The 13,423-nt window shown below is 35.4% G+C and overlaps 1 protein-coding gene across 3 annotated transcripts in view; it reads left to right on the top strand.

Annotated features, from left to right (window-relative positions):
• The first annotated feature begins 3,460 nt into the window (after positions 1-3,460).
• LOC107661450 (proline-rich protein 5-like) overlaps positions 3,461-13,423 on the top strand; it is a 14,907-nt gene continuing 4,944 nt past the window's right edge. The window contains exons 1-8 of one of the 3 annotated variants that reach the window (XM_016451039.1): positions 5,181-5,656; positions 5,724-5,773; positions 6,406-6,553; positions 8,264-8,344; positions 8,644-8,692; positions 12,093-12,150; positions 12,280-12,371; positions 12,463-12,597. In XM_016451039.1, the coding sequence (XP_016306525.1) occupies positions 6,435-6,553; positions 8,264-8,344; positions 8,644-8,692; positions 12,093-12,150; positions 12,280-12,371; positions 12,463-12,597 (534 nt within the window). In that variant the 5' untranslated portion in view covers positions 5,181-5,656; positions 5,724-5,773; positions 6,406-6,434. Of the gene's footprint in view, positions 3,684-5,180; positions 5,774-6,405; positions 6,554-8,263; positions 8,345-8,643; positions 8,693-12,092; positions 12,151-12,279; positions 12,372-12,462; positions 12,598-13,423 lie in introns of those variants that run through there. The other 2 variants (XM_016451037.1, XM_016451038.1) reach the window with 2 other exon arrangements.

Raw genomic sequence — 13,423 nt, forward strand, 5'->3', positions numbered from 1 at the left:
AACAGAGAGCTGGGTTAGTTTGGTCTGGAGGAGTGTTGGGATGATGGTGTTGAAAGCGGAGCTAAAGTCCACAAACAGGATCCTCACATAAGTCCCTGTTTTGTCCAGATGTTGCAGGATGTAGTGCAGTCCCATTTTGTCCCATTTGTTGAGACTGTATTGTCGTCTCAACAAATATATAACAAGATTATCTGTCCCTCATGGCCCTATTCTAGCTGTTACTTGGCGCACTGATGTTTAAGAAGTTCAGGCATTAAAGTTGAGGTGTATTTTTTCAAACAGGTTTTGCAAATACTCTCTTATAACGTACTGTCAAATTAGTGAAATTTCACGTGCAGAATCATTTTATTGTAAATAGTGTAGCGATGTATGAAGCACAGCTCACACAGAAGTCCCTTTCAAACCAAGCAGCTTCATGTTTGTCAATGCAACAAATCCATTTGAGCAACTTTAACCTGTTGCACAATTGATTCCTACTGAAATTACTGTATTTCATCAGTGAAAATACACAAATGTTTTAAATTTTCTATGCAATCAAACATATGGAAGATCGTTTTTGCCATGGGATAGAAAAATAAAAAATGTCATTGTGACTTTTTAACACACAATTTGGACTTTTTTCTCACAAATGTGAGTTTATATCTTGCAATTTAGACTTTTTTCACAATTGTAAGGATAATATATCCTTCCATATATATAAAGGAAACTTTTATTAGGCTACTAACAAGACTAGAGTGTCTTTATGTCATCTCTTTTCAAAAGTACGATTAATTTTTTATCTACAAAACTTTTTAAATGAAGAACAAATTGCTTTTGTGTGGCTTTAAATCCTTTTCTAAATGAATATTGCCCCCTATTACATTGTGACTAACTACATTTAGTATGATTGACGACAATTATCTCACTAACTAGATCTGTTATCCGTGTACATGAGACAATATGCTAAGCACATTGGCCCAGACAAGAAAAAGAGCAGGCCGGAATGAAATGACGAAGAGTGACGAGAGCAGAAGACTCGTGGAAAGCAGGAAATCGCCAGGGAAACAGAGGTGACAGGGACTGTGAGAGAGGGAAAGGCTGTTTCTGCCTTGTTGCTCCAGAGATTCATTGCTCTCCTCATCAATCATGGAGGGCTGATGAAATTGTTCCTGCCCAGAGAGAGCCTCATGGCTCTCATGTGCAGAGTTGGCATAAATCCTGCTGGCAGGGAATAGAAGTGGATTATATTGTGCAAATTAATTGTTGCTTGAATTTGCCACTTTTTCTTCTTGCCCGTGGAGGGCTTGGAACATGAGTGGTGTATTGTCTTGTTCTCAAAGCTGCTTTTTTTTGTGTGCTGTCACATCTCCTAGATTCTTACCTTCTCAAAGGGATCATGTCAAGAATTTCAATTTGAAAAGGAAAAGGTTGAGGATTAGCCTCGGAGAGCCATTTCCAGATGTAAGTGTTCCAAACAGCAGGTCAAAAGGGACAAATCTTCATTATTTCAACCAGAAGCCCATTCTGGATTGCCAGCAGCACGTACAAATCCACACCTTCACTGAAGAACAAACAAAGAGCACTGCCTTTGCTACCTGAAGATCACTCATTAATGTGTTCAGTTTATTTTTAGACCACTTCCCCTTTGTTTGATCGGGCCAGAGCTGTAGACAAGCTTGGGAACGTCTCTCTCATTAGTGTTTAACACGGGACTCCTGCCGTCAAGGTCAACGGTACCCCTGTGCCTCGGCCACTGTTGGGAAGGCCTTGCCAAAATGAATGAGAGGACCACCGGTCACAGAGAACAACTACTACTACTTCTTTATTTTCCTGCTCTGGTTCAGACAATTGTCCCTTGCCTGACCAAAAGGTGATTTTTTTTGCACTTATTTGCTTGCAGTTAGTAGTAGTTGTAGCTAGATGTGACATTTATTTTATTTTTAATTGGATTAATTTAATCAATTTTGATGTTTATTGCTAGGCATTTCCAAAATAATAAATTAATTAATTAATTAATAAAAATCACAAAACAGTCAGCCAGGCTTGAACATTTGTAACATGAATTTGCGAGGCTTCATTCGCTTCCAATTATTTTTAGCTTTACAGCTAGTAAAAGTTTTTTTTTTTAGCTTTTTACATCTTGTAATGCTGCTTGATATTTCAAACTGGTATTTCCTGTCATATCATTTTAATGTATTGTCGTAATTATAAACACTTGTTTGTAGCACAGTTTTACCGTTTACTGCACTTTTTTTCTTCTAGTTATTTACCTAACTTTACGGAAGTCTCGCACATTCACAGAAAATTACTTCCGTGTTGCAGTATAAGGTGGGTAAAATGACTATAAAATAAAACAGCTCATATATTATTTAGTTTGACCTTCTGAGTCTGACAATCAACGTTTTATAAAGGTTAAGCACCTAAATGACAATTTGCCACAAAAAAAAAAAAATTCCTCCAACGACTGCATATGCTAACTGTACGTTTTCCTTTGAAGGCAGATCGATACTTCAATGGTAAATCAGCGATTGAGAGAAAGAAAAGGGGAAAATATCCCTTGCATTTATTCACCATTTCAGCGTGTTGAGAAATTATAATGCGCTGAATGCTACTAAACCTCATGAGCAGTGCGCTTCTGCCCTCTAGAGGATCTTGCACAGAAACTCATTTTGCAGTAGCAGCTACTGGCAGGATGATCATGTTGTCATTGTCAACTCTTTAATTACATTTCTAAATTCAGTATGCGACTCAGCAGTTGATCTTAGTGAAAAAAAAAACGCTTACATGGCCTAAAGTTATTGTCAACGTGTCGTCTTGGACTGCCTATTTGAACTTAAATACATAGTGAAGATGCTTGGGGGTTAAAGGAAACCACAGAGTATGATGAACATGGTCAATTCTGGTCCAATGTCTGCAGACAGTGGCGATGCGTGCCAGCCGCACATCAGACCACAGCTGTTGAACACACATGTCCGAATAGTGAACGAATCTTTCTTTTGAGTCGGATGTTTTCAGTGAATCAGTTCACAAAAGTGATGCTGAGATTTGACTGATAGAACAAAAAGTACATTAATTGAATAGCCTAGAAGTATTTTTTTTAAATAAAACGTAGGACTGCTACAAATACTTGTATAAAAGTTTTATCAACGCAATAAAACTGATTTTTTTTTTCAGAAATATAGGCCTAAAAGTAGGCTAAATGCATTATATTTTGATTATATTTTGTTTCTAACTGACTTTGTGTTTATGAGCTAAACAGCGACACATTGCAATAATCGTTAAATCTTGACGGGAAACGTAATTAACAGCAATATGCGCTGCACGTGATGGCGCAATAACGTCATGACGGAAAAAGAATCACTCTAATGTTTTTGAACCGAGCTGTTCAAAAGATCCGATTCTCTGAAATGACTCGGACTCACTACAACACACTTGTTGCATGTGTGATAAAGTTACAGCAAACTCCTCCCATGGACCGCCCACAGCGGGCGCTTCACAGCGGAGCATCTTGCTTTCTCTCACCCGACGAATACTTAGTAGATAAACAGGGCTTGAGGGTTGAAGCTTTATTTTTAAAGGTAGCCTATGGGTTGTTACGGTAGCGTTCGTCGAAGTTGCATTGAGCGTTTAAATGTGTGAGAACGGTCGCGGAAATTACAATGTGGCTAAACTAACTCTCAGTTAGGACTGAGACGAACAAGCTGGTAAGTGAAACATTTACTCAGTAGTCGCTAGACTTGTAGATCCTGAAGGTCAATGAAGATACTCCAGAGAATCTGTAGAGAAGATAAATTAAACGTGTAGAACTTAATGACATTTGAACTACTAATTTTAACTTTCTATAATGTAGTAATGTTAGTTACTGTTCTTAATGAATGTTATTAGGTAGTGTTACAGAGAAAAGCTCATTTTTTATAACATTTTCGAGTTGTAGAACCTAGTTGAAGATGATATAGTAGATAACTTAACTGGAACGTTTCATTCTGTGCCTCAAAAATTGTGAGCTACCTAGACAACATTTTTAGGCATTGGTTTATAGGTACCTTTGGGGAAAGCATTTTTGCGTTTTACTTAATGCAAAAATACTGGGTAGTTCACACAAAATTAAAACCATTTACTCACCCTTATGCTGTTCTGTGGAACACGAAATAAGATAATTTGAAAAATGTCTATTCAGTGAAAGTCAGTGAGGTCCAGTTTGGTTGTGGATGCCAAATACCTTCAATGGGGTCCAATTTGGTTATGGATGTCAAATACCTAAAGTGTATGTGCAAAAATTTATTCTTCAAAATATCTCTTTTATGTTCCACAGAAAAAAAAAAAGTCATACAGGTCTGGAATGACATGTGGGTGATTAATATGGCCATTTTCACTTTTGGGTAAATTATTCCTTTAAATTAATTGGAAAGAACTGACTGTACTGAAGCACAAAAATACCATAATATGTTTGCAGATATTTAGGAAACATGCTGAGTTCACAGTATTCTTCAAAATATCTCTTTTATGTTCCACAGAAAAAAAAAAGTCATACAGGTCTGGAATGACATGTGGGTGATTAATATGGCCATTTTCACTTTTGAGTAAATTATTCCTTTAAATTAATTGGAAAGAACTGACTGTACTGAAGCACAAAAATACCATAATATGTTTGCAGATATTTAGGAAACATGCTGAGTTCACATACTTGTTTCTAAGAAAAACAGAAAAAGCTAGTTCTTCTACTTTGAAATGTGCATTCCGTGTCAGAATGTTTTGTTTTGGTCTGTGTGATTCTGCCCACTGCCAGTTTACCCAAAAGTATTTCGACCCACCAGGTTGCAAGTTCACAGAAAATACAGTATATTGCAACCATGGAAGCCAGCAAACAGACAGGGTCAGACATAGAAGATTCTAGCCTCAGCATCCATATAAAAAGCTCTATGACCAGAGGCATATTAAAACAACTTACATCAACTTACAGTGTAAGGCTCATCGCCTTCCATTGTCAGTTCTGTTCATTCTTTTTGTTTGTCTTCAATCTGGCAACCTGTGTCTGCCACTCGATTCTAGACTTAACTGTTCTCATAGAATTACAATGAATATTTAAACTTTACATTTATCATAACTGGCGTAAACGGGTGTTTGAAAACAAGACTTTAAAGGCCTGTTAACATCAAGAACAATAACTATATTAGCATACACATGCTTTAAATGCACCAGCTCTTTAAAACTGGTTCATTTATAGTTATAGTTCTTGTTCTCGGTGTAAACGGCTTTTCAAAAAGTTGACGTCGACTTTGAGAGTCCACTTAATGTACTTAAGCCAGGTCAGCAGTTGAACGTGAATGATAAATGAGGCTGTTTACTGTTCTCCGGTCATGCTTTGAGATGCTGCAGCCTTAATTGCATTACCTAACTGGCCTGAGTACTTGCTCATGTCTGTTATTAGAAGTTCACCAGTCAACCATCTCACCAGACAACCCAAGTCCTAATTCACCAAAGCACTTGGTGAATAAATTAATATACCAGAACTGAAAGAATGAGATTATACTTAAGGAGCCAGGCAGAAACGTGATGTCTTAGTTAGTGTTATTTATGACCAGAGGTGCCCCATAAGCTCAATTCATGCGAATTATGCATAGAGTGAATCAGCTGCAGTGGGAGTCTGACTTGTTTTTGGCCTCGTAATTAGCAGATGGTGAGTATGGGTGCATAAAATTTTCATTCATGAATGTGAGACTGCGAATGAGCTCATTTTCTTGCAGCAAATGGAAGAGATTCGGTGCGCCATCTGATGTTACCATCTTCTTGCTGGGTGGGTAAAATACCAATTTAGCCCATCACAGGCTTTACAATGCAGCCTATAATTGGAGACATTGTTTGCCCTCTCATGGCAACATAGTTGTCGTTCCTGCAGTGTTTTTGTCAGTGTGGGAACAGGCCGAACCTATTATTAGGCAGATGGGATAAATATGTAAGTTTACAGTTGGTATCAGATGTGTGTGGGATCAAGTTGTGATGGCGTCAAGGGTGCAGCTTGTGAGCGAGACAGCTTGAGTCAGAATTCTGGGAAGCATTCGTGCATAGGAAACCAAGATGAGCGCTGTTTGAACGTGTCAGCATCTGATACAGGCATCTGGTTAACTGCATCTTAACTGCCATTTTTGCGATTATCAGATACCTCGGTGCGCGAGCGTAGTGCAGCCATTGGTTCACCAGGAAGTCTCATGTCAGGCTGCACATCAAAGGAAGTGTACTTGTTTGTGTCGTAGACGTTCTGTGTGACTTTCATTATGACACAGGCATCGATATAAATGAGTCACCGCAGCTGAACCATGTAAACAACTGGCTTTGCGGTTGTTTTGTGTATTCTTTGCGTCACTCTTTCGGTGTACCTTGTGGGAATTTGTGCCTGTAACGTGACTTGATCTCTCACATTTGTTCTAGCACGTGCCTGTCCTCATCTCAACTAAACCATGGGGTCATTACGAAAGCCCAGGCCCCGTTTCATGAGCTCGCCTGTGCTGTCTGACCTCGCCCGCTTTCATGCCAGCTCGCCAACACTGCAGCTGTCCAACGCTAGTGTTTGGAACAGGTGGGTGGTTCCCTTTCCCAAGGATGAGAGAGAGAAAAGGCATTGTTTCATTAATTGCCATGAGATTTGAGGGGTTTTTATAGACACAACCGAGAGTTTTTAAAGATAAAGTTCATTCAAAAATGACAAAGCTGTTGTTATTTAATCGTTAACTTCAAAAACTTTTTAAAATATACTTTCCATAGTCAATTTTATTTTTACATTTATCATGAATTATTAATTTATTAATATTATTACATTTTTGGAGGAGTCGCACCACATGACATTTTACATCCTGAAGCTGATCTTAGCTAAGCTGCTCTTAAAAACACGTGGCAAGTTCATGTGAGATGGAAAGCTTTTAAATTATTTAAAAAAAAATTAACATATTGTTATAAAAACATGCATGACACGTTATTACGTTATTATAAGAAATGTAATCTGTTTTTACAATATGTTGGTTTCATATGGGTTTGAAAAACTTTTATACCATTTTCAAGAAAAGTAAGAAAAGTTTGTATCTACTGACTGTCAGGTAGCCATTAAGTAAAAAGTAATAACATATTTTCATTATACCTTGAATACATTTACATCTTAAACATTATTTTTAAAAAGTTTTTAATATATTCTAATCTTCAAGGTAAAAAAGTTATTAGACAAATATCAAGTATTATTAATTCATAAGTGTTATTACATTTTTTTTGGTAGTTGCATCACATGACATTTTACAGCCTGAACTAACTTTATCTTGTCATAAACAGGTCGAATATTTTTAAGAGACTTCTGTTGATAAAAGCTGATAAAATATTATTAATGTAGCTATTTTGTTAAAGTTTATTTCTAAGAAATAATAATAACAAATTATGCCAAACTACTTTTCTTTTTAATTGTTTCAATTGTTTCTTTTCAATTCTTTAATGAGAACTTTATTTTTTTCTCTTATTTATTCATTGATATCAGGACACTAACTGACATTTCTGACTGTATGTCCCCCTAAAAAAATATCAAAATTAAGCAATTTTCATTTTAAATTTTAATTTTATTTCAGCAGTTAAAAACATTCTCACGCATAGAGGTGACTGTAGAAGTCATTGTAGAAAAAAAATGAAATGTAATAAATCAAAAAATATATCCAAATAATGACAATTTAATTTAAATTTTTTGATAAACATTGATAAAACAAATTAAAAACATCTTTAGCTTTGAAATTTGCTTTTAGGAAGCCCTGAACTTTAAACTTGAGTCAAAAAGGGCGGTGTTTACGGTCACTGTACCTCTGACTCAAAAGTGAAACCTTGCTTTTTCATATATGATTTCACACTTTGCATGCCATATTTAGTCTTTAGGGGAAAACCCCTTAGAGACACATTCTTTAAGGCGTTGGAGTATAGGAAGCAGACAGCAGCCTTTGCCTTTATCACTTCCTTATGGAAATGGGACCTCTGCTGCCCCTCTCTCAGGAAGTGTAGAGCAGGATGTTAGTCAGAAGTGGTCGGTTGGACGGCGGGCAGTGAAAGTTTGCTGGCAAGCAGACAAAAACGCTGACTATAGACACTAAAACAGAGAATTTCCCTGACACAGGTGACATTGCTGGATTTTGAAATGTTTTTACAAAGTCTTTGTGCATATAAAGGGATGTTTTGCATAGAATTTTCTTAGCTTGCAAATCAGTGGTCAGGCCACTTGAATGAGGCCTAGTTTCCTGATTTCTGAGTCTTTTCTGTTTTGCAGTGTACAAACGGCTGTAATTAAAGTCTTCCAAGGTGGGGGGCTACAGGCCAATGAGCTCTACACCCTGAACGAAAGCATAAGGTAAGAAAGTAATACAGAGAATTGCAGCCATGTATTCGGTTCACTTCCTATACAATGATTTCAAGTCAAGATTAGAGATTTTTGACTCATGCCAGTAGGCAATGACCCAGAATAAACTAACAACCACATAGCAACACATAGCAAGCAAATGGCAACCACTCACAACACTCTAGCTTTGTGGTGGTGATTTTTGTACAGGCAGGCAACAGGATTTTTACTCTTTTTAATTGAGAAAAAGTAAAACGTTTTTGTTTATGAGAGTGTGTGTAACTAACTGAGCATTTTACCTGTTTTATCAGGTGGCTTTTGAGGACTGAGCTGGGATCATTTATCACTGAATACTTTCAGGTAATATAGTTTTCAGTTATGAAGACATAATGAAGTGAATTTCAACAAAAATTTTGAATTTGATGTGAAATTATTCTAAAGAGAAATTAAACATTTTGGTACATATTCCAGGTTCAACCCAGCTAACAAAAATACATTTTAAGACCACTTTGCTAACTTTTTAAATGTTTTAAAAAAAATGTTCTTGGTTAAGCATTTTGCAAACATTATGGAATTGTTAGTGTTGAATGTTTTCTGAACATTCTGAAATGAGTAGTAACATATAGGGTAAACGTACCTATTAAGCTCACTAAAATCTACATTGAGACATTTTTAGTGCACAAGATATCGGTTTCAGTACTAGAAGTTATGTTAAAATAAAATATTAATCTCTCACACAAAAAATTTTTATTTTATTTTAAATGACAAAAGAATTTCAATTAAGATATACATCATTAAATGCAAAAAGTCCGGCTGTGCTTAATGGGTACATTTTTGTATCCTTTAAGCACACCCCTGTTCCCATTAAGCTCACATCATGTTTTATTAAAAATTCTTGTTTATTTTAAACAACCTTTTTAAAGAATACTTTAAAAATGTTTTATTTGAAGGTACAGAATCAATCACAAAAAAACTGAACACTAAAATCAAGCAACAAGGCATTCAATTTGATCAGTTACATATTCATAGTGAAGTGTCATTTAAAGTGCCCATGAAATCAAAATTAAAGTTTTTTGGGTGTTAGTATCATTATGTTAGTCTTAAGTTTATCTATAAGGCAGTGTGCTCCAAAACGGTGACAAAATTCGCATTTAGAAGATAAAAGCATTCAAAGCTTGCAGTTCGTCACTTCCGCCAAAACGGCACAACGATTTTATTTGACGTCACATATTTTATAGCAATATGGATGAGATTGTGGCTGGCATACCCTGTTAAATGCGGCTTTACGGAGCTCAACGGCTCTAGCCCAAGCTGTGATATAAGCGAACGCTATTGGCTATTTTAAAAAGGGGGCTTGATATGTCCCGCCCTGTCTTCCTGTTTCAGTTAAAATGACGTCAACACATAGAGTAACGCTGCGTGTTTCTAAGCATTTCAGGGGACCTTTAAGCAACATCTAGACTAGTCCACGTTCAGCTACTGTAAGTAGTACATATTCAAAAATAAAATAAAACAAACCAATAAAACATTTCATTCATGGGGATGAACACAGAAACTAGCCACATGGTCAGAGCCAGTCTGCAGATTTGAGTCGACTGATTCCATAGAAAACCCCATAGTGTATGATGGTCACAGACTCCGATTTTTTAGCTTCAGACTTTGATTCCATCCAGTCGGAGGAGATCAAACATGTTTGATATTTTCAGCAGATTTTAGAACGCATATTGTTTTCATTTGTCATGTGTCTCCTAGCAATAATGCACACATTTATGTGTGAGTTTGTTGTGATCGGAAGGAATTTAAAGTCTGCAAGTGTGAGATCCTCAGTCATTTAGTGTATGATGCCCTTTGTGTATGTGCCCTTTTTGTTTTCTTTTGTGACTATTTACAAAATCTGTAAGTGTATGATGTCTGGTGTTTTAAAAATCTGTTCACATTTTAAAAGTTGTTTAGTGTATTCCAGCCTTTAGTCGCTTCTTTCCTGGACGGATCCAACAGATTTCTGATGGCTCCGTCTTTGTATGGACGACATGCCTCTTTCATCTTTGGGCATAAACTATAGTTATGATTAGATTTTGTCATCGTAAAGCTGTGAAAATAAGTTATTAACCATTTTATAAAGATTAACTTAAAGTGACAACCATCAGTTAATTATTTAAAGTCTGTTTATGAAGTATTTACATAGATGGTCAATGTGGAAGAGCTTAAAGAGAGCACACTAAGCTTAATTGGAGCAGCAACCATTTTTAATAAATTTCATGTAATATTTATTAAAATGACAAGGTTTTGCTAAATAAATAATCTAGGTCATGTATTAAGTTCATACATATTTTAATATGAACAACTATTATTAACAATATGTATGAAATTGTACTTTTTCTTATTAATGTCACACTGAAGCTGTGTGATTTTCATAGTAGTGCACCCTTTAAGCTCACCTTACAATAATATGAAATCTTTAAAAATTACAGCAGCGTAAAACCACAGACCAGCAATAAATTGTAAATTTATAATATTATGGATGTAAAAGTACAAGCCAGTAATGCCTGTAAAGTAATATATTAGCGTAGCACACAATCTTATACAGCTAGTCAGCTAACTGTGTTCTGTAGCATCTGCGCTATGCTGCTAAAACTATCTAACTGTAATTATATCCCACTTCAAGTTCCAGGTTATAATATGCAAAAGTCTAAACATTAATCTCTTAATTTTACAGCAAGTAGTGAAACTTACCCAAAATAAAGGCTTAAACGTCTAAAAATGCACATTTAAAGGGCTCCTCTTTTGGTGAAAGTTTTTAGACAGCTTTCAAAATGGCCGCCAAACAGTGTGAACACATGGAGACACATATTTCAGTGTGCAATGATCTGATTGACTTGAAATTACAGGAGGTATGTAGTAACAAACACATCAATTGGTTAAGACATTAAATAGGATAATAAATTATCATTTTTTTTAAATAATCTGAGTTCAAATATGGAAGTGTGCTTAATGGGTACGTGAGCTTAATACGTACGTTTGCCCTAAAAAATTTAAAATGAACATCCAACTAAAACACTTTCCCCCAAAAAAAAAAAAAGCATTCCATGAATAATGTATAAATAATGTTTTTGTGCAAATTTTTTGAGAATGTTATTAAAGACCAGAGAACTGTGAATGATATTCAGAACGTTTGTTCGTAACTTTGAGCGAACATTACCAGAACATTGACTGTTAACTAGAAAGCTTAACTGACAGCATTTTTGGAATTATGTTAATGTTGAGTTGTACTCTTTTATTTCATTCAAAAAAAAAAAATCAAGGTTACGATGAGGCATTTACCATGGAAGTGAATGAGGCCCATTTTTAAAGCGTTAAAAAGCAGAAATGTGAAGCTTAAAATTGTATAAAAGCTCTAATGTTAATACTTAATGTTAAAATATCTATTAATTGAGCTGTGAAGGTATTTAAATCATTATTTTTTACAGTCGTTTCAGGGTTTTATGGTATTATGTTGTTATGAAAAAATTCTAGTAAGCATTTTTTTTACACTAAAATCATGTTAACTCTCATATTGTTTATATATTGTGGCTGAACTATTGAAACAATAAATATTTCAGCATTTGCAAATTGACCCCATTCACTTCCATTGCCTCACTGTAAGATTTTTTTTTGTGTGTGTGTGCTAATCAACATTACGCCACAGATGCTGTCAAATGAGCTTAACTTGTAATAAATCTGGGATATTCTCTAAAGTACCTGCATGACTCATTTTATCCAGGATCAGCTCTTGAATAAGGGTCTGACGTATATTTTGGAGAAGATTCAGCTTCATAACGGTGAGTGCTGAACCCATTTTATAGGTCTTATTGGTGCATTTGATGGCCTGCTTGAGCTTTAATAAGGTTTTATACAGATGTGTGTAATTCAATCGCTCCTTGCATTCTTGTCTCATTTCTCATACCCAGATGAGACTCGTCTCCAAGCGGTGTCTGAGATGTGGGTGAGGTTTTTCACAGACATCCTGCCAACTCTTCAAGCTATTTTCTACCCCGTGCAGGTATTAAAATGATCTCACCTAGCATTCAAAGTAGTGGGTTGGCGTCGAGTTACCGACACTATGGTGACTGGTGTTTTTTGGCTGGGTTTAGGGTCAGGAGTTGACTGTGAGGCAGATGGCTCTGCTAGGCTTCAGGAACATGGTTCTGTTGAAACTTCCTGTGGAGAACATGTTTCAGGGCTCCTCATATCCTTCTCCAATCACACAGATGCTGCTGATCCTGCAGGTGAGCTCTTACGAGGTCATTTGTGCACTAATAATGTCGATTTTATGATGCATCATGAACATTTCCACCACATCTGTAATTTTGAGATGGAAATTACATTTTGAACATTTTTGGAAATGTTTTGGTCCTGATAGCTTTAGAACTAGCATTTTGTTTGTCTTAGATGCTCAAAAGTAATTTGGCAACTTGAACAGAAAGGATGCACAAAAAGTCAGTAAACAAAACAAGTCTCTCATATTTTATCTCACACCCTTCACTGACATTGTTGTCTTTTCTCCTTGGTAACCAAGTACAGTAACATTTGAAAAAACGTTTAGGTGAAAAAATATCTGAGACGCAGTCAGTTTGTGTAAAAAAAAATAAATAAATGTTTGTTAAATGTGTGTTAAAAAGCAGAAATATTAAGCTTAACATTTTATAAAAGCACTAATTTTAATACTTTTTTTTTTAAATGCATTATTTTAATATAGTAACATATGAAAAAAATGTTCAGGGGAAAAAATGGTTGTTGTAGAAATGACGCCACAAAAAATTATATAAATAATTTGAAAAAATTGACAAATTCAGACAAAAAGTGCACACATTCAGCAGGCAAATACTTATTCAATATTTATAGTATGAAAAATATTTATATAAATATTGTTTGTGTTTATTATATCTCTGTTGAGATCTTAATAATTCTAAAAATGTAATAACATTTTTAGGGTAAATCCTGAAAATTGTATATACGAAAAGTTATATATAAATAGATATATAGGCCTCTAATTTAACCTTCATATTGTTATTAGTAATTAAAAGTAAAACTAAATAATAAAAAAAAAATATA

This window comes from Sinocyclocheilus anshuiensis, unplaced genomic scaffold (genome assembly GCF_001515605.1).
Source record: "Sinocyclocheilus anshuiensis isolate Anshui unplaced genomic scaffold, SAMN03320099.WGS_v1.1 scaffold491, whole genome shotgun sequence".
In the NCBI taxonomy this organism is placed as follows: domain Eukaryota; kingdom Metazoa; phylum Chordata; class Actinopteri; order Cypriniformes; family Cyprinidae; genus Sinocyclocheilus; species Sinocyclocheilus anshuiensis.